The sequence below is a fragment of the Oncorhynchus keta genome, chromosome 30 (assembly GCF_023373465.1).
Source record: "Oncorhynchus keta strain PuntledgeMale-10-30-2019 chromosome 30, Oket_V2, whole genome shotgun sequence".
NCBI classification, from domain to species: domain Eukaryota; kingdom Metazoa; phylum Chordata; class Actinopteri; order Salmoniformes; family Salmonidae; genus Oncorhynchus; species Oncorhynchus keta.
The window spans coordinates 33,080,095-33,101,439 of NC_068450.1; the positions used below are offsets into that span (position 1 = coordinate 33,080,095).

A 21,345-nucleotide genomic window follows, 5' to 3' on the forward strand; every position below is an offset into this window, starting at 1 on the left:
GCCTCCAATGACACGAGGCGGAGGGGGAGGTCTGTCTGCCGGGACAAGGGGAGAACAGGTTTTAATAAGGAAATGTGAAATGTGGGATTAATCTTAAGGGATCTGGGTAAGTGTAGGCGATAAGAAACTGGGTTAACTCTCCTGGCAACCTTAAAGGGACCGATGTATTTTTGGGACAGCTTGCGAGACTCCACCCGTAGTGGTAAGTCTCTTGTGGAGAGCCAGACTCTCTGGCCGGGGTGCAGGGTAGGCCCGGGACGACGACGTCTGTTGGCTTGTTGTTGGTACCTCTGTGAGGAACGCATAAGATTAAGACGGGTCTTCCTCCACATAAGCCGACAGCGTCTGACGAACTTCAAGGCTGAAGGCACTCTGACTTCTGACTCCTGGTCCGGGAACAATGGAGGGGCATAGCCAAACTGACACTCGTGCGGGGACATACCAGTGGAGGAGGAGCGCAAGGTGTTGTGCGCGTATTCGGCCCAAACAATGAAGGACGACCATGTGGACGGTTTGTTACGAGTCATACATCGGAGGGTGGTTTCCAGCTCTTGATTCATCCTCTCTGTTTGGCCGTTGGACTCCGGATGGTACCCTGAAGATAGACTGGCAGAAGCCCCCATGAGTTGGCAGAAGTCCTTCCAAAACCTTGAGGCGAACTGGGGACCTCTGTCAGAAACCATATCTTGAGGAATGCCGAAGACTCTGAACACATGATTAATTACCAACTCAGCCGTTTCCTTGGCAGAAGGTAACTTAGTCAGAGGGACGAACCTGGCCGCCTTTGAAAACCTGTCGATTATGACTAGGATAGTAGTATTGCCATGGGATGGAGGAAGGCCAGTAATAAAGTCCAACTAGATATGGGACCAGGGTCTGTGGGGAACAGGTAAAGGGTGAAGGAGTCCTTGAGGGCGGAGGTGAGAAGATTTGCCCTGGCAGCACACGGGGCAGGCATTGATGAAAGTGGCAACGTCTTCTCTTATGGTAGGCCACCAGAACTTACGCTGGATGAACTCCAAGGTGCGACCTACGCCCGGGTGACAGGTGAGGCGAGAGGAGTGCCCCCACAGAAGGACCTGAGTCCTCACTGCCTTGGGGACAAACAACCGATTGGCAGGACCTCCTTTCGGGTCCGGTTCGATAGCTTGAGCTCGTCTCACGGTATCCTCAACTTGCCACGAGATCGGAGCCACGATCTTAGCAGCAGGAAGGACAGGCATGTCCGTGTCATCTCGAATGGCAGGAGCGTAGACTCGGGACAGGGCATCCGGTTTGAGATTCTTCGACCCGGGCCGATAGGTGAGGATAAACTGGAATCGATTGAAGAAAAGAGACCATCTAGCTTGTCTAGAGTTCAACCGCTTCGCCTGCTGGATATACTCCAGATTTCTGTGGTCCGTAAGCACTTGAAACGGGTGAGAAGCCCCCTCGAGCCAGTGTCTCCATTCCTTCAATGCCATCTTAACCGCTAGGAGTTCACGATCCCCCACATCGTAGTTCCTCTCAGCTGGGGTAAGCCGGTGTGAGAAGAAAGCGCACGGATGAAGCTTCTTGTCTTCACCCCTCTGAGACAGGACAGCTCCAACACCAACCTCTGAGGCGTCTACCTCCACCACAAACAGTTCATCCGTAGGTGGTAGTATCAGGATGGGAGCAGAGAGGACGCGCTGCTTGAGTCCTTGGAAGGCCGTCTCAGCTTCTCTTCCCCACAAAAACCTTGCATTGCCACCCTTGGTTAAAGCTGAGAGAGGGGCTGCCACCAAGCTGAAGTTCTTGATGAACTTGTGGTAAAAGTTTGTGAAGCCCAGGAAATTCTGAACTTCCTAAACGGATTTGGGGGTGGGCCAATCCGCTACCGCCCCTACCTTCCTGGGGTCCATTTGGACTCGACCGGGTTCCACTACAAATCCCAGGAATTGTACTCGGGATGAATGGAATTCACATTTTTCCGGCTTAACGTACAGATGGCTGTCTAGGAGGCGTTTGAGTACTTGTCTGACATGCTTTGTGTGTTCTTGAAGAGAGCTCGAAAAGATGAGGATGTCATCCAAGTAAAGGAACACAAATATGTTAAGCATATCCCTAAGCACATCGTTTATGAGCGCTTGGAACACCGCTGGGGCGTTGGTCAGGCCGAAGGGCATCACCAAGTATTCATAGTGACCAGTAGGCGTGTTGAAAGCGGTCTTCCACTCGTCACCAGGTCTGATCCGCACAAGATGGTATGCGTTCCGCAGGTCAAGCTTAGTGAAAACAACTGCTTCCTGGAGCAGCTCGAAGGCTGTGGCCATAAGGGTAGCGGGTAACGGTTACGGACGGTTATGGCATTGAGTCCCCGGTAGTCGATGCAAGGACGTAATCCACCGTCTTTCTTGGCCACAAAGAAAAACCCTGCTCCCGCCGGGGAGGTGGATGGACGCATGAGGCCTGCTTCCAGAGCGTCCTTGATGTAGGTATCCATAGCAGCTCGTTCGGGTGGAGATAGGGAAAAGATCCGACCCCTGGGGGGGCAAGTGCCCGGAACAGTTCGATGGGGCAATCATAAGGTCTATGGGGTGGTAGCATGGTGGCCCTCTGTTTGCTAAATACCAGTTTGAGGTCATGGTAACACTCGGGAACTCGGGTCAGGTCGATGGATTCTAAATACTCGGGAGTAGAACTCTGGGAATTCGGGAAAATACAAGTAGCTTGGCACGTAGGACCCCACTGCTTGATAGTGCCCACAGACCAGTCGATGTGAGGGTTATGGCTGTGAAGCCAGGGGTATCCAAGGATGAGAGGGAACTCGGAACAGGAGATCAAATGAAAGTTCATCAATTCCTGGTGTTGTGAAACTGAAAGTCGCAAGGAGGTAGTGACATGAGTGACAAGTCCAGATCCCAAAGGGCTTCCATCCAATGTAGTAACCCTCATGGGGTCACTTAGAGGTTCAGAGGGAACGCCATTCTCCTTCGCCCAGACACCATCCATGAAGTTACCTGCGGCTCCAGAGTCTACCAAGGCTTGAAGGTGAAGCTTGTGGTTGTCCCAGGAAAGGGTGACTGGAATGAGCAGAGTAGGGAGTTGGACGGATGGGAGGAGGTTATGTTTCCCGTTACAGTTCCCCCCGGTCTGTACAGGACAGAGCGTTTCCCTGGAGCCCGGGACACGTGGAACGGAAATGGCCCGGTTTGCCGCAATATAGACTGCGTCGCTCCCTCATCCGGCGGTCTCTCTCAGCCTGGGAGATGCGTCCAATCTGCATGGGTTCCGGTGGAGCCAGCGAGGATAAAGGTGGGGACTCGGAGCTGGGACTGATAGGGGCTAGAGGTCTACGGTTGAGTTCTCTCTCTCTCAGACGCTGGTCAATGCGTGAGGCCAACTTGATCAGGGACTCGAGATTGTCCGGTGGTTCCCGAGTGGCCAGTTCATCTTGGATAGTGTCGGAAAGGCCTTTCAGAAAGCACACTGTGAGCGCCTCGTTGTTCCAGCCACTCGCTGCTGCCACCGTGCGGAACTGGATGGCATAGTCCGTCACGCTGCGCCGACCTTGGTGGAGAGTCAGGAGCTGTTTGGCTGAGTCAGGACCACTGCTTGGGCCTTGAAACACTCGTTTGAATTCCTCAGCAAAGGCAGAGTAGCTGGCACAGCAGGATCTATGGGCATCCCACACAGCAGTAGCCCAGGCCAGGGATTTTTCCGACAGCAGGGTGATGATATATGCGATCTTAGACCGGTCGGTGGGGAACGACGAGGGTTGCAGCTCGAAGGAGAGAGAACATTGGGTGAGAAACCCTTTACAAGCACTTGGATCACCTGAGAACCGTTGGGGAGGTGGAAGACGAGGTTCAGCCAGGGGGTTAACTGCCATGGGACGGGAACTGTTGCCGGAGTAAGTCGATCAGATATCTGCTTTATGGAAGTCAGCATCTCCGACAGAAGATGAGAATGTCTAGCCATTAAGGCCTCTTGCTGAACCAGGGCGGCTTTGTGGCGTTGGACAGTCTCCTGGTGGTGGGACAGCATGGCAACAAGGTCCTGGCTGCCTCTGGGTTCATTTTTGGCTCTGTGTTTCTGTCAGGACCCGGTTACGAACCCGGGTCTCCGGAGTGAGAAACAGTCACTTAACCAACTGAGCCACGAATAGTCGGCAGAACCCAGAAGATGATGCAGACACAGCAGTACTTGAGACGGTGTATTTAATGAAGTAAAAAGTGAAGTCCTTCAGGAAAACATGTAACTCCACAACCTCAAAAGGAATTCCACAAGAACAAAGGTAATCCTCCAAGACAAAAAGGTAAATCCACAAGGTGGTAGGTATAGCATAAAAAGCCTCAAAAGATACTCAAAAAATAAAATAAACAAGAACAAAAAACAGAATTCCACAAGAGAGTCCACCGGGATCAACAAGAGTTCACAGAATACTAGGGCTGGGTGCTAACATACAAACACAGAGCAAAGAACTGAGTGAGGAAAACTAAGGGTTTAAATACAATCAGGGGAAACGAGGCACAGGTGCAAATAATAATGGGGATCAAGGGAAAACAAAAGGTCAAAAAGCACAATGGGGGCATCTAGTGACCAAAAACCGGAACAACCCTGGCCAAATCCTGACACACTGTAGTTCTAGCAATCTGTTTCACGGCCTCTTCATATGACACATCATGACTGATCCTATATCTCTGACCTTCTCTAGCCTCTCTCTGTACCTGGCATCCACCAAATGCTGCACTGTGATCTCCCCCACGTGTACAGCACTTAACCTTCACATCGCTTCTACATTCACAGTAATCATGTTCCCATCCACACTTGGTACATCTGTTCTTTCCTTGACACTGAGCAACTACAAGTACACGTCCCATTCTTTGACATTTAAAACATTGCAGTGGATATGGGACAAATTCTCTCACATTGAAACTAAGGAATTCTATCTGTACTTTTCCCAGCAAGACTTTCTCCTCCCTCAGCATCACTGATAAGCTTTCACTTCTTTGACCCTCTTACCTACTGATAAACCCTCTGGCCTCAATCACTCTGCCTCCCATCACATTTCCTTTAATATCATCTGTGGACATACACTACAGTTCAAAAGTTTGGGGTCACTTAGAAATGTAATTGTTTTTGAAAGAAAAGCAACTTTTTTGTCCATTAAAATAACATCAAATTGATCAGAAATACAGTGTAGACATTGTTAATGTTTTAAATGACTATTGTAGCTGGAAACTGCTGATTTTGAACATAATATCTACATACCCATTATCAGCAACCATCACTTCTGTGTTCCAATGACACGTTGTGTTAGCTAATCCAAGTTCATAATTTTAAAAGGCTAATTGATCATTAGAAAACCCGTTTGCAATTATGTTAGCACAGCTGAAAACTGTTGTCCTGATTAAAGAAGCAATAAAACTGGCCTTCTTCAGACTTGTTGAGTATTTGGAAAATCAGCATTTGTAGGTTTGATTACAGGCTCAAAATGGCCAGAAACAAATAACTTTCTTCTGAAACTCGCCAGTCGATTCTTGTTCTGAGAAATGAAGGCTATTCCATGCAAGAAAATGCCAAGAAACTGAAGATCTTGTACAACGCTGTGTACTGCTCCCTTCACAGAACAGCGCAAACTGGCTCTAACCAGAATAGAAAGAGGAGTGGGAGGCCCTGGTGCACAACTGAGCAAGAGGACAAGTACATTAGAGTGTATAGTTTGAGAAACAGACGACTCACAAGTCCTCAACTGACAGCTTCATTAAATAGTACTCGCAAAACACCAGTCTCAACGTCAACAGTGAAGAGGCCACTCCGGGATGCTGGCCTTCTAGGCAGAGTTCCTCTGTCCAGTGTCTGTGTTCTTTTGCCCATCTTAATCTTTTCTTTTTATTGGCCAGTCTGAGAAATGTATTTTTCTTTGCAACTCTGCCTAGAAGGCCAGCATCCCGGAGTTGCCTCTCACTGTCAAGGGGTCTGAATACTTTCCGAATGCAATGTACATGTCATGTAGTACAATAAACCTAGGAACTGGTTCAGTCATAGACTGTAAAAAAAACCTTTTTCATATGTGTCATGCAGTACTAGGCTGGCTGCTAATGTTAACTACAGTAATTGTCAGTGCACAATATTTGTTCAACAGTTGTGGAAGGACTGTTAGAAAATGGTTGCAGCTGTATGTAGCCTATGTCATCGAAAGTGCATTCTTATAGCCAATTTCCTTCACTATTTTCAATAAGAGTGTCATACTTTTCACTGTTTTGGATTATAGAAAACTCAGTGGCATTGAGAGGTTATCACAGGAAAGCGGGGCGAAAGGCAGCCTCGTGGTTAAAGCGATGGGCCAGTAATCGAGAGGTTTCTAGATCAAATCCCCAAGCTGACAAGGTAAAAATCTGTCGTTCTGCCCCTGAACAAGGCAGTTAACCCACTGTTCCTAGGCTGTCATTGTAAATATGAATTTGTTCTTAACTGAATTGCCTAATTAAAAAAAAAATAGCAAAGAGTAGAACTCTTGGGCAAATAATTTCAGAGGGTTGTTGAAGCAGGTGAGGCAACTACAAATCCTACACTACATGACCAAAAGTATGTGGACACCTGCTCATTGAACATCTCATTTCAAAATCTTTGGCATTAATAATCCTGTTGAGTGTAGGGGGAAGTATTTTGATGTTTGGATGAAAAACGTACCCAAATTAAACTGCTTATTTCTCAGGCCCAGAATCTAGAATATGCATATAATTGTCAGATTAGGATAGAAAACACTCTAAAGTTTCCAAAACGGTGAAAATATTGTCTGTGAGTATAACAGAACTGATATTGCAGGCGAAAACCTGAGGAAAATCCAACCCGGAAGTGGCTGCTATTTTGAAAGCTCCATGTTCCATAGCCTGCCTTCGCTCCATTTAAAGGGATATCAACCAGATTCCTTTTCCTATGGCTTCCCCATGGTGTGAACAGCGAGAAAGATCACATCGCGTAAGGGGATGGCTGGGTGCCAGCAGCGTTTTGCATGCGCAACAGCTTGGAGCAGACATTTTCTCTCTCCTATTGAAGAAGCTACAGTCCCGGTTGATATATTATCGATTATATATTGTAAAAACAATCTGAGGATTGATTATAAAAAACGTTTGACATGTTTCTACAAACATTCCGGATACTATTTGGAAGTTTTTTCGTCTGCGATGTCGTGACCGCTCGAGCCTGTGGATTTCTGAACATAACGCGCCAACCAAGTGGAGGTATTTTGGATATAAAAATAATCTTTATGGAACAAAAGCAACAGTTATTGTGTAACTGGGAGTCTCGTGAGTGCAAACATCTGAAGATCATCAAAGGTAATCAATTTAATTTATTGCTTTTCTGACTTTCATGACCAATCTACTTGGCTGCTAGCTGTTTGTAATATTTTGTCTACTGAGAGAGATCACCGAAAATCTTTATTGAAGTCTGACACGCCAGGTGGATTAACAACAAGCTAGGTTGTGTTTTGCTATATTGCACTTGTGATTTCATGAAAATTAAATGTTTTTAGTAATTTAATTTGAATTTGGCGCTCTGCAATTCGATGAATGTTGATGAAAATGATCCCGCTAATGGGATGGGTGCATCAAAAAGTTTTAAGATAGAGTTGGTCCCCTCTTTGCTGCTATAACAGCCTCCACTCTTCTGGGAAGGCTTTCCACTAGACGTTGGAATATTGCTGGCTTGCAGTCAGCATTCCAATTCATCCCAAAGGTGTTCGATGGGATTGAGGTCAGAGCTCTGTGCAGGCCAATCAAGTTCTTCCACAACGTTCTCGACAAACCATTTCTGTATGGACCTCACTTTGTGCACGGGGGCATTGTCATGCTGGAACAGGAAAGGGCCTTCCCCAAACTGTTGCCACAAAGTTGGAAGCACAGAATCATCTAGAACATGGGTAGGCAACCCTGGTCCTGGAGTGATGCAGGCACTTCATGTTTTGGATTTAACCAACCTGTAAGACCAGGTGTGTTGAATTTAGGCAATCACTGAACTGATCAATTAGCTCAGTTGTCAGTGCCTAGTTGGAACAAAATTCTGCAGCACCTGCGGCACTCCAGGGACAGGGTTACCTACCCCTGGTCTAGAATGTCATTGTTTGCTGTAGGGTTAAGATTTCCCTTCACTGGAACTAAGCCCGAACCATGAAAAACAGCCCGAGACCATGATCCCTCCTCTACCAAACTTTACAGTTGGCATTATGCATTGGGGCAGGTAGTGTTCTCCTACCATATGCCAAACCCAGATTCGTCCATCAGACTTCCAGATGGTGAAGCGTGATTCACCACTCCAGGGAATGGGTTTACACTACAAAAGAGTCCAATGGCGGCCCCCCGGGTGGCGCAGTGTACTGCAGCACCAGCTGTGCCACCAGAGACTCTGGGTTCGCGCCCAGGCTCTGTTTTAACTGGCCGCCATTGGTCCGTGGGGCGACGCACAATTGGCCTAACGTCGTCCGGGTTAGGGAGGGTTTGACCGGTAGGGATATCCTTGTCTCATCGCGCACCAGTGACTCCTGTGGCGGACCGGGCACAGTGTGCGCTAACCAAGGTTGCCAGGTGCATAGTGTTTCCTCCGACACATTGGTGCGGCTGGCTTCCGGGTTGGATGCGCACTGTGTTAATAAGCAGTGCGGCTTGGTTGAGTTGTGTATCGGAGGACGCATGACTTTCAACCTTCGTCTCTCCCGAGCCCATACGGGAGTTGTAGTGATGAGACAAGATAGTAGCTACTAACAATTGGATGCCACGAAATTGGGGAGAAAAAAAGGGGTCAAATTCAAACAACAAAATAAAGTCCAATGGCGGCGAGCTTTACACCACCCCAGTCGGTGCTTGGCATTGCACATTGTGATCTTAGGCTTGTGTGCAGCTGCTTAGGCTTGTGTGCGGCTGCCCATTTCATGAATCTCCTGATGAACAGTTCTTGTGCTGAGTTGTGCTGAGTTGCTTCCAGAGGCAGTTTGGAACTGACACACATACGTAGTGTTTGCATTTGGTTTACATTTCAATTTGGAACTATGTTTTACTTTTTTTTTTAAAGACAAACTGCTTCTTTTGGCTTTGCCTTTTGGTCAGTGCTAAAGTGGTGTCTTTAATTTAATGTTGACTTCAATCTGGCCAATCATTTGAAACTATCTCTAAACTTGGAATTAAGATATTGTGCTCAACAACAGAGAATGTAAAATGCAGACTGTTGTTGATAGATTTATCATCACAACTAATGTTATATAAACCATCTAATTTTTGTATTCGTATTATGAGCCCAGTGCACTGTTTTCCATATGAAAGCCCAAACCCAGATTAAACATTAATGTTTTTTCCAGAGCGGCACAATAACAGCTCAAAGGCACAGTGATACCCATGATGAGTTAACCCAAAATATGAGCATCACTCCCCAGTGTAACCAGATGGGTCCCAGGCAGGCAGTGCTGCATTGTGAATGGGGCTTACAAAGTCTGCTGGAGGCCCTCCTGCTATTAATAATGAATGTGTGTGGCGAGACAGCGCTGTGGGTCAGTGGCTGGAGACTGTAGAGGTTGTTGACCATGTAGCAGGTCTGAGGCCTTGTCATTAGTGGCCCAGCAAGTTTTTATACCCAGAGAGGGTTTAAGATCATTTACAAAATCTGTCCGTGTGAGATTAGCCCTTTTTTTGTATGGAGGTCTATGAGAGAGTGTCAAATTTTGTGAGGCTTATTTGATCGAATAGAAGTTTAGTAATGTTCAGGCTGTTACAAATGTACTGATATAAGTGGAGGTACGTGGCATTCCGGCAACTTTTAGAAAAACAACTTAGTTGTGCCTGTTGTTCATCTGCCCTCCCTATCTGCCATCTCATTGGCTAGAATGACCTAATAAGACTCTTAAGGGAACGTTCTCTAACGTTGTGGGAACATTTAGTGTTAGCTGGGTCTAGCCAATCAGATCAGACGAAACAAACTCCCTATTCTGTCACTGAACAAAAAGCTGAAGACAGTTTTTAACCCGCAGACATTCAGCTATCAGGTCTCTCTGAGATATGTTTGGTAAGTGGAGGGAATGACTATATAAGGCACGGTGTACAGCTGTTGTGTCAAGCTTTTGCTGCTGCTTTTGCCTCTGCTGAAATGTGTGCACACGTGCCTAAGTGTGTGTACTGTGGTCAGAGCCTCAGAGGAGTCTAGTCAGCAGGTGAAGCTCATGCCTGATTGGTTACAGGGGTAACGACTTAATGAGATGAAGCATGTACACAAAACACAGTTCCAGGATATGTTCTTCCTGTTATGTGAAACATTTCAAGTAAAACAAATAATAATAATAATAATAATAATATATGCCATTTATTGACCAAAAAATAAATACCCCACAGAGTGAAAAATATTTGTCAGTCACATTTTACGTTGACTGCCTAATACTGGGACTCACTGTTTATAAACATGTTATTTTATGTAATCTATAGTGTTGTGGTTAAAAAGGTGGGCTGTGAAAAAGCATGCCTTTTTATCATGAGTAGACAGACTGTGATTTGGCTGCACTGCAAAAGATTTCCTGCCCATGTCAGCTCATCTGTGAGAAAAGCACACACAGACACATAATCACAGCCCCTTGGAGTGTGAACGGTTCCATTAGACATCAAGGCCATCTAGTGGCCATTGTGATGATGTATCAACTTGTAAATATGTTACAAGGCAGCAATAATATTGTAACAAAAAAATGTAACAGAGCTACATTTATCTCATATTGCATGTTTGATTCCCATGGAAAATGATTGTGATAAGCTACTGTCATTGTTGGATTACATGAAACATTATTGTGATAAACCTCTGTCATTGTTAGATTACATGAGACGTTGTGTGCCCTACAGTACAGCGTGATGTCATTATGCGCTGTGTGTCTTCTGTGCCAATTTGAATGTAATATTCTATCTAGAATTTCATGTGTCTCCTGTTTCCTAGGCTTTCTCCTGAGAACACCAGTGGACATGTTCTGCCTGTGAACTGAGCTGCTACTCTGAGAACACTGCTGTGTGAATTGGATATTCTGTCATGGACTAGTGCAGCATGGCATCATTTCTATGGTGGCCAGTGCATTTAGGTTGTTGAACATTGTTTACATAACCATGTGTACAGTAGCTACAACCTTTTTACCACTGTTAACTGATAAAAGCGCTCTCTGCCATCTTCAGATTCAACCATATCAATATTTTTTATTGCAGTCAGTGACGTGTCTTATTGCACCTTTATGGTCTAGTTGTATGAACTCAAAATGGCCTTTTATTGCTACATTGCAATTTGTATAGAGAAAGGCAATCTTTAAAAAAATGTTAAGTAAATAAAAGTGATTCACCTAAAACAGGAAAAAAATGAATATTGAAAAAATCTACTGTAGGTGGAAGTCTGGATCTAGTTCAACCAAGCTTGAGGGAAGAAAGAGGGCCAGAATGTTCATGCTCTGACTGACTTAGTGTGTGTGTATGCAGCTTCATGGAGACTGAGCAGATGCAGAAAGCTGAGACCTGCAGGAGTTGTTTAGCACACCCCAGGCAGACAAGACGCTCACACGTCTGCTTTCTGTGTAGAACCAGACTGTGGCAGACTACACACAGGTCTAAAGATGTCAGACAGCTGGTACGCTACTGTGTCTGAATGCCAGCCAGGTCAGTCACATAGTTCCATGACATGTATTTAAGAGTCCATATGCATTTATACTGTGTATTGTAAAACAAACCCAATGGTGGAGACCACATGGGCTTACGGACATTTTATGGGGATAGAAAATGGGAAAGGGAAAGGGGGAAACCTAGTCAGTTGTACAACTGAATGCCTTCAACTGAAATATGTCTTCCACATTTATTCCAACCGCTCTGAATCAGAGAGGTGCAGGGGGCTGCCTTAATCGACATCCACGTCTTTGGCACCTGGGGAACTGTGGGTTAAGTGCCTTGCTCAGGAGCAGAATGACAGATTTTTACCTTGTCAGCTCGGGGATTCGATCCAGTAGATACACAGTATACAGGCAATTCACAGACCCAATGAATAGTGCTTCCCCAAAGGGATAGGAATGCACTACAGATACAGCCCATGTTCCTTAGTAACCAGGTACCAAAGCCCAGGTTATATAATCACACAGATGACACTAACTGTTGTCCAAAAGATTTCAAAGAGTAAAGACATTAGCAACTTTTTTCTTCTGATTCTAGGTAAGTTTAGATGTACTTTTAGACAAACTGGGTGCAAAAATGTTGGTTTGTTAGTAGGCTGTGGTGGCCATCTGTAAGTCAGACTTTTTTTAAAGATATGTATTTTATTGGATTTTCTCACACAAAAAAGTCACACATTCTTATAACAGGATTACAGCAGTAGTTGGACAAGCATAACAATTTCGTAAACAATGTCAAGTTGTTAGACAGCTGTGCATTGGTGTTGATATAAAAGCATGTTCTATATCTAAACTGATGCTAATGAGATGTGTTTACACAGACAGCCCAACTCCAATCAGTCTGCTGTCCTTCAACACCCATGATCTAAATGGCTCTGGAGTCTTCTGGAGTTTATTGACCCGGGTCACCTGACAGTGACCGTGGCTAACTTGGCACCGTTCGTTATATAAGTCTATGGTTTGCACCTTGGCTCTGTATCACAATGAGTTCTTCTTTCAGGTGGGAACTAAGGAGAAGATGGTGGCTGCTGTGCTCACCTTGTTCTGTTTCACCACAATTGATGACCAACTTCTGCAGCTGGGACAACCAAGATCCAGCAACCCATCAGGCAAGAAAAACTCTCTCAAATGGATTAACTCGGTCTGCAATTACTTGCGATTGCAAATATATAATACTGTCACTTAAATATATAATACTGTCACTTAAATTGCTCCAGGACTATATCTCACATTTTCACGCAGGAAAGTCAATGCACTGGTGGTCGGTCTTGACAAAGCAGGAAAAACATCCACAGTCAGTGAATTAAATACACACCAATAGAAATATAACACGGTAATCTGGGTTGTCTGACATAAATTGTTCTGTCTCTATCTGCAGTGCCCCCAATGGATGAGGGGTTAGACTCGTGGGTGTGTCCGGATGGAGCTGAGAGTGGAGAACTTTCTGGTCACCCTGCTTGACATCGGTGGGGCCCCGGAGGTGCGGGGGTCCTGGGGGGATCTCTATGGGGAGCTCCATGGGTTCATCTTTGTGGTGGACTCCAGTGACCAGCAGAGTATTAAAGAGGTCCAGGAGTATCTGACAGACCTGCTGAAGCAGCATAAAGTGGTGGGAAAACCACAACTGTTGGAAGGACTACTTCTTATATCAAGTTTGAATTCATGGAAATAGAATATTTGATCAATGGCAAAATAAAAGTTACAGCTGATTTTATAACTTTGTTATACAAGGTTCTATGAGGTGTATAGAACCCATGAGGTGACAGACGATCTATATTACCTAAACCCATTAAAACCTCAGTGTGACCATTTACAGTGGGCAAGGATGGACAGCAGCGAAGCTGATTAGTGCTTTCAATGTTGTTTTTCCTTTTTTGAACCAACTGATGAAATGTTTTGCTCTGTTGTGTTGTAGGCTGGCCAGCAAGCAGGACAAGATGAACTGGGGATTGAGATAATTGAGATCCTTTCTCTGGAGAGACTGGTGAACCAGAGCCGCTGTCTGTGCCACATTGTCTAGTCTAGTCCTTGTACACACAACTAGACAGAGAGACAGACTGCCAATCAGCTAGCCAGCCATCCAGCTAGCCAATCAGAGATACAGATTATGTTAATTATGTACAGGAGACCGATAGATACATAGACAGACACAAATCCATAGATTTGATTGTGTTGTGCTTTTCTGCTCAAGAAGCCCTGTTCAGCCTTCATGGACCAGCTGAGGTGGACAGACAGAAGACGCTGTGGGGTCTTTGCTGGCTGCTGCATGCCGTCAATCTGGATTACCCAGAACTCTGTTCTTTCATAATCAGGAACATCAGGGACAGGAGACCTCTGGCACCAGATGAGGGACAACCGTGGGAAGACGGAGAGGCTGCAGCAAGCCCAAAGATGAAAGGTAAGAGAGACTATAACTCTGTGCCTTCAGTTAGACTCCTAGAAAATCATCTGTCTTGGTCAATGTGTAGAGATTGCATTGACAGAATATGTATCCATTAACTATTTCAAAGACATTGCTTAGCTACGTTAGCGAAAGCATTGTGGCATTGATATTTTTTTATGTAAAATGTTGTCTCTGTGTAGGATACGTGGCAGCAAAAAATAACCTTGATAAAGTACAACGCCTTCAAGAAAAGGACCAAAGGCCCAGACCCCCTTCCTTACAACCCATTTGAGACATTGACAGTTTTAGTTGCAGATCCATTTGATCTTGATAAGATTCCTATAGTTTCAGTACAGTAAAGGTGTTATGTGTGAACTGATACACATTTTGTATTTTAGGATAATATGAAGAAAAAGAAGGGAGGCCTGCCCTGCCTGCAAACCCTCCACAACTTCATTCTATTACCTCATATCTTACATTTATGGATTACAACTGGAGTTTCCATCAGCTTTTGAAGGACAATTAAAAAAGACCTGACAGCACATTTTTCTTAGTAGCAACTGTGTAGGAATTACAAAGCCAATACACCTCTGAGAAATGTGTGTTTATTTTATGTTACCAAAATGTGTTATATATGAGTGTCAATATTTATTTATTAGTGGTTATTTAATTATCTGTAGTAAAAGTAAACAATTGTTTACAAACATGATCAATGTACGGACAAACTATTTCAATTCCTCGTAAATATAAATAGAGTTGACCTGTTTATATTGCAATTTTGATGGAAAGTAAGACTTGATTTTATAAAGTTTCTTGGCCCCTTTGTTATATTATATGTTATATGTTATTATATGTTGCTCGCTTCGAGGCAAGCAACACTGAGGCATGCATGAGAGCATCAGCTGTTCCCGACGACTGTGTGATCACGCTCTCTGAAGCTGACGTGAGTAAGACCTTTGAACAGGTCAACATACACAAGGCTGCGGGACCAGACGGATTACCAACACTTGTGCTCCAGGCATGTGCTGACCAACTGGCAGGTGTCTTCACTGACATTTTCAACATGTCCCTGATTGAGTCTGTAATACCAACATGTTTCAAGCAGACCACCATAGTTCCTGTGCCCAAGAACACAAAGGCAACCTGCCTAAATGACTACAGATCCGTAGCACTCACGTTCGTAGCCATGAAGTGCTTTGAAAGGATGGTAATGGCTCACATCAACACCATTATCCCAGAAACCCTAGACCCACTCCAATTTGCATACCACCCAAACAGATCCACAGATGATGCAATCTCTATTGAACTCCACACTGCCCTTTCCCAACTGGACAAAAGGAACACTTATGTGAGAATGCTATTCATTGACTACAGCTCAGCGTTCAACACCATAGTACCCTCAAAGCTCATCACTAAGCTAAGGATTCTGGGACTAAACACCTCCCTCTGCAACTGGATCCTGGACTTCCTGACGGGCCGCCCCCAGATGGTGATGGGTAGGTAGCAAAACATCTGCCACGCTGATCCTCACACTAGAGCTCCCCAGGGGTGCGTGCTCAGTCCCCTCCTGTACTCCCTGTTACCCATGTCTGCATGGCCATGCACGACTCCAACACCATCATGAAGTTTGCAGATGACACAACAGTGGTATGCCTGATCACCGACAATGTCCAACGAGACAGCCTATAGGGAGGAGGTCAGAGACCCGGCCGGGTTGTGCCAGAATAACAACCTATCCCTCAACGTAACCAAGACTAAGGAGATGATTGTGGATGACAGGAAAAGGAGGACCGAGCACGCCCCCATTCTCATCAATGGGGCTGCAGTGGAGCAGGTTGAGAGCTTCAAGTTCCTTGGTGTCCGTATCAACAACAAACTAGAATGGTCCAAACACACCAAGACAGTTGTGAAGAGGGCACAACAAAGCCTATTCCCCCTCAGAAAACTAAAGATTTGGCATGGGTCCTGAGATCCTCAAAAGATTCTACAGCTGCAACATCGAGGGCATCCTGACCGGTTGCATCACTGCCTGGTACCGCAATTGCTCGGCCTCCGACCGCAAGGCACTTCAGAGGGTAGTGCGTACGGCCCAGTACATCACTGGGGCAAAGCTGCCTGCCATCCAGGACCTCTACACCAGGCGGTGTCAGAGGAAAGCCCTAAAAATAGTCAAAGTCCCCAGCCACCCCAGTCATAGACTGTTCTCTCTACTACCACATGGCAGGCGGTACTGGAGTGCCAAGTGTAGGACAAAAAGGCTTCTCAACAGTTTTTACCCCCGAGCCATAAGACTCCTGAACAGGTAATCAAATGGTTACCCGGACTATTTGCATTGTGTCCCGCCACCCACCACCCGCCCAACTCCTCTTTTTACGCTGCTGCTCTATGTTTATCATATATGCATAGTAACTTTAACTATACATTCATGTACATACTACCTCAATTGGGCCGAACAACCAGTGCTCCCACACATTGGCTAACCGGGCTATCTGCATTGTGTCCCACCCACCACCCTCCAAACCCTCTTTTACACTACTGCTACTCTCTGTTCATCATATATGCATAGTCACTTTAACCATATCCACATGTACATACTACCTCGATCAGCCTGACTAACCGGTGTCTGTATGTAGCCTCGCTACTTTTATAGCCTCACTACTGTATATAGCCTGTCTTTTTACTGTTGTTTTATTTCTTTACTTACCTATTGTTTACCTAATATCTTTTTTTGCAATATTAGTTAGAGCCTGTAAGTAAACATTTCACCTGTTGTATTCGGCGCATGTGACAAATAAACTTTGATTTGATTTATTTGACTGTTGAAAACATTACCCACAGAAAAGAAAGTTTGTGAAAGGAAAATAGAATTATGAGAGATTACAACACCGCGTCAATTTGAGGAAATAACAAGTACAAAATGTAACTGTACAATGGGCAAGCTTCCTTCAAAGTTTACCATATGCCTTGAAGTATTCTCACTGTGCTTGTTCACTTTGAAGATGATCATGCTTCATTGCTTGACCCGGACTGCTCCCTGCAGTCCATACAGTATTAGGACAAGCTCCAAACTATTAGCCATACAGGTATGTTCCCATGTTTCCTATTTCACTACTAGGCTATTAGTATTATTTATGCATGCTAACTTTGATGTTACATTTTTGAGGATTTTTTTCTTCTTCTTGTTTGCCTATGATCAAATAATATTCAGATGACCTGATAATATTGCTTGGTATATGGGCCCCATAAATGGGCATTTGGACCCTGTGTACAAATTTCCTGTCGCCATTTTTGTCGCTTATCCAGAAGCCCATCCCCCCTAGCATCTTCACAGGAAAGAATAGTCCGTGTTTCAGTGAATACACTGAATAGCGGCCGCGGAGAAACTAGCTTGGTGGCGAGAACGGGACATACAATACCGAAGATGGCTTCACCGAGGACGATAACCATTGTGGCCCTCTCTTTCGCTCTTGGTCTTTTTTTCGTCTTCATGGGCACCATAAAGCTCACACCAAGATTAAGCAAAGATGCTTATAGTGAGATGGTAAGTAAAACCTTTAGCGACCATAAACTGCAGCTGGAAGCGAAAGCCATTGTTCTGCCAATACGGACGCATTCAGGCTCTAATAATGTGCTGTGCGCTGCTGACCCACATTTGTAAAATATCATGAAATAAAATAGCCTATAATATCTAACTGATAAATACGATTTCATTGTATGTATTGTTTCAATCGTGGGAATGAATTTACCCAAGCAAGCAATTAAATGATGGAGCCTGCTGCGTTATTATAGCCGATAATACATTCTTTATTTAAGTATAATGTTAGAAAAATATTACGTTTGTCTATTTTTCTATGAAATATTTAATTAAATTAAATATTACCTTTAGGCATAATTAAAATCGAAATAATAGGCTACAGTTTATTCGGCTACAAATACATAGGCCTGTTTATTTGAAATAGCGACTAGGCATATAACAGTAGGCCTTCACGTTTGTCCAGTACTAGGCCTATTTTATGGGAAATTATCTGTTATTATTAGCCTAATATGAATTTTTAAAAACTGTTTGAAGGTACATTTTTGCTATAGGCAATGGCGGCGCAATCGAGCAAATTCTGAGGTGCACCTGCCTGTTTTGTGTGGATATTGACTTTGCTTATTAGGCTACCAGCGATGTTAATGCTCATCTGTGCTCTCTGCTCCTCATCCATGTATGGTCTACTCAAAATTCTTATTCCATGGAGAATAGGCCTAATAATTACATTTCAACGTTTTGGTTGATTTAGTATTTTAAGGAATATCAAAGACTGGTTTTGGTGGTGTTACTGCAGTAGGCCCACATCAGGCCCAAGTTCTTCCTTATTCCACATTTTCCATCCGATAGGAAAAAGGCATTTCGGTGATGGTTGTATATACTACTTACAGTTATAACTCTTAAAACTGTATAGGTCGACTATTTTGATAAAATCAACAACAAAAACGTATGTGTCAGTGTCATGATTATAGACAAACTGGTAGGCCTAGACATGTCCCTATTGGCTCTGAATGTATTGTCTCATGGGGAACTGAAACTTCCTTAGAACAAATCTGAGAAATGATATACTGTAGTCCATAGTGCGCCACTAATAATAAATTAAATTACCTCTTTTGCATCTATGAAAATGAATGCTGAAATGTTCTCTCTCTTTTCAGAAACGGGCATACAAGAGCTATGCCAAGGCATTGCCAGGTCTAAAGAAGATGGGCATCAGCTCGGTGCTGCTCCGAAAGATCATTGGCTCACTGGAGGTGGGCTGTGGTGTGGTTCTGACATTGGTGCCAGGGAGACCCAAGGATGTGGCTAACTTCCTGCTGTTGCTGGTCATGCTGGCGGTCCTCTTCTTCCATCAGTTAGTAGGAGACCCCCTGAAACGATATGCCCATGCTCTGGTCTTTGGTATTCTGCTCACCTGCCGACTGCTCATTGCCCGCCAGAGTGAGGACCGACCTGAGCGGGAGGAGAGCAGGGAAGAACATATCAATGCCCAGGAAAATAACAAAGTCAAGCAGTCCTAATCAGTTCCAACCATCCAGTCTGGGCAGAGTGACAGCAAAATGGAACCTTGTGCATTTCTTTGGATTGGAGCAATTCAGATTCAAAAGAAACACAGTCGCCACAAGGAGTGATATATCCACCCAGTCAACCACCCACCTGTCCCCTCTCCCACCCTTTTGGCTGACTGGTTATTGGTTTCACCTGCTTTCCCCTTGTCCTGTATCCCAACCTTGACAGTGGACAATCATACTTGTGGCAACTGTAATCAGCTCAACTCTTTTGAAAAAATATAGGACCTTTGTCTCACCAGCCAATTGGTCCTTTTTCTCATTCCCTCCCATTTTTATTTAGCATCTATCAAAACATAAGATACAGCATGCCTATGTTTTTAGTTAGTTTTTGGCACAAATACCAATTTGAGGGACTTTGTTGGCTTTGAGAATGCTGATGTTTTCCACTATTGAAGATTGGTACTTTTGTATTGATTTTAATTTTAGGTAGGAAGATAATGATATCTCTTGAATTCAATTGTTATTTTACAGTAATTAAGCATGGTTCATAATTAAATGGCTTAAAACAAACTCATAGCTTATCAGCACTGTTCAGAGATATATTGTAGTTGAACATTGACTCACATTTATTTAAATACATTATACAGTATCACATATTTCCATTGGTATTAGTAAAATAAGAATCATTTTTGTGAATTCGTATTAGTTTCGTCAAAGCTTTTTCCTGATGATTAGATTTTCTTGTAACTACTCTTAGGCATGACAATGTACCCCTTTTCCCGAAAGAAAAACCAAACTGTCCAATGGCAAGTCGTTCACTCATCTCAAATTGATTAATCACTTTGTTGGACCCAACACTGTTGTTCAAGAACTCATGTGGAGGAGAGACCTATGGGAAGGCATTTTTCTAGCAATTATGTTGAAACATACATCTATGGTTGCTAGCCTAGTGCTCTCTATGTCTCTGGACCACAATCAATAGTCCAGCTGCTTTGTCAAATGACATATCCAATAAAGGACTTGATCTTTGTCTTTTAATAAAGGACTTTGTCTCTCTTCACATCCAATGACAATAAAGGCTTATGTTTATCTGTGAGTCTATTTTTCTCTGGGATTTTTAACACTATTCTGTTGAATTACTATGTTATAAAAGTATTCCTATGAGTATAACCATTACCACTGGGCTATTCTTGTAATAGAAATGTATTTGATTAAAACAAGAAGCTCCCGCGCTGAGGTCTGTTCAACGCTGGTCCGACCAATCTGATTCCACACTCCAAGACTGCTTCCATCACGTGGACTGGGATATGTTTCGTATTGCGTCAGACAACAACATTGACGAATACGCTGATTCGGTGAGCGAGTTCATTAGAACGTGTGTTGAAGATGTCGTTCCCATAGCATTTCCCAAACCAGAAACCATTCGCGTGAAACTGAAAGCCCGAACCACCGCTTTTAATCAGGGCAAGGTGACCGGAAACATGACCGAATACAAACAGTGTAACTATTCCCTCCGCAAGGCAATCAAACAAGCTAAGAGTCAGTATAGAGACAAAGTAGAATCTTAATTCAACGGCTCAGACACGAGGTATGTGGCAGGGTCTACAGTCAATCACGGATTACAAAAAGAAAACCAGCCCAGTCACGGACCAGGATGTCTTGCTCCCAGGCAGACTAAATAACTTTTTTGCCCGCTTTGAGGACAATACAGTTCCAATGACACGGCCCGCAACTAAAATATGCGGACTCTCCTTCACTGCAGCCGACTTGAGGAAAACATTTAAACGTGTCAACCCTCGCAAGGCTGCAGGCCCAGACGGCATCCCCAGCCGCACCCTCAGAGCATGCGCAGACCAGCTGGCTGTTTACGGACATATTCAATCAATCCCTATCCCAGTCTGTTGTTCCCACATGCTTCAAGAGGGCCACCATTGTTCCTGTTCCCAAGAAAGCTAAGGTAACTGAGCTAAACGACTACCGCCCCGTAGCACTCACTTCCGTCATCATGAAGTGCTTTGAGAGACTAGTCAAGGACCATATCACCTCCACCCTACCTGACACCCTAGACCCACTCCAATTTGCTTACCGCCCAAATAGGTCCACAGACGATGCAATCTCAACCACACTGCACACTGCCCTAACCCATCTGGACAAGAGGAATACCTATGTGAGAATGCTGTTCATCGACTACAGCTCGGTATTTAACACCATAGTGCCCTCCAAGCTCGAGACCCTGGGTCTCGACCCCGCCCTGTGCAACTGGGTACTGGACTTCCTGACGGGCCGCCCC

General features: G+C 44.5%; 1 protein-coding gene and 1 pseudogene across 1 annotated transcript; both read left to right on the forward strand.

The window, feature by feature from the left end:
- The first annotated feature begins 12,690 nt into the window (after window positions 1-12,690).
- On the forward strand, window positions 12,691-14,304 carry LOC118363963 (ADP-ribosylation factor-like protein 13B; annotated as a pseudogene).
- Window positions 14,305-17,344: 3,040 nt separating this feature from the next.
- On the forward strand, window positions 17,345-20,151 carry LOC118363421 (novel acetylcholine receptor chaperone). The gene is made up of 2 exons (XM_035744265.1): window positions 17,345-17,553; window positions 18,702-20,151. The coding sequence occupies exons 1-2, from the start codon at window positions 17,434-17,436 to the stop codon at window positions 19,062-19,064; spliced, it is 483 nt and encodes a 160-aa protein (XP_035600158.1). The 5' UTR covers window positions 17,345-17,433; the 3' UTR covers window positions 19,065-20,151.
- Window positions 20,152-21,345: the final 1,194 nt, after the last annotated feature.

Excerpts from the sequence above, each read along its gene's own strand:
- LOC118363421 (XM_035744265.1), top strand. The coding sequence starts at position 17,434 with ATGGCTTCACCGAGGACGATAACCATTGTGGCCCTCTCTTTCGCTCTT. Across the intron at positions 17,554-18,701 it reads AAGATGCTTATAGTGAGATG|AAACGGGCATACAAGAGCTA; the intron begins GTAAGTAAAACC and ends CTCTCTTTTCAG.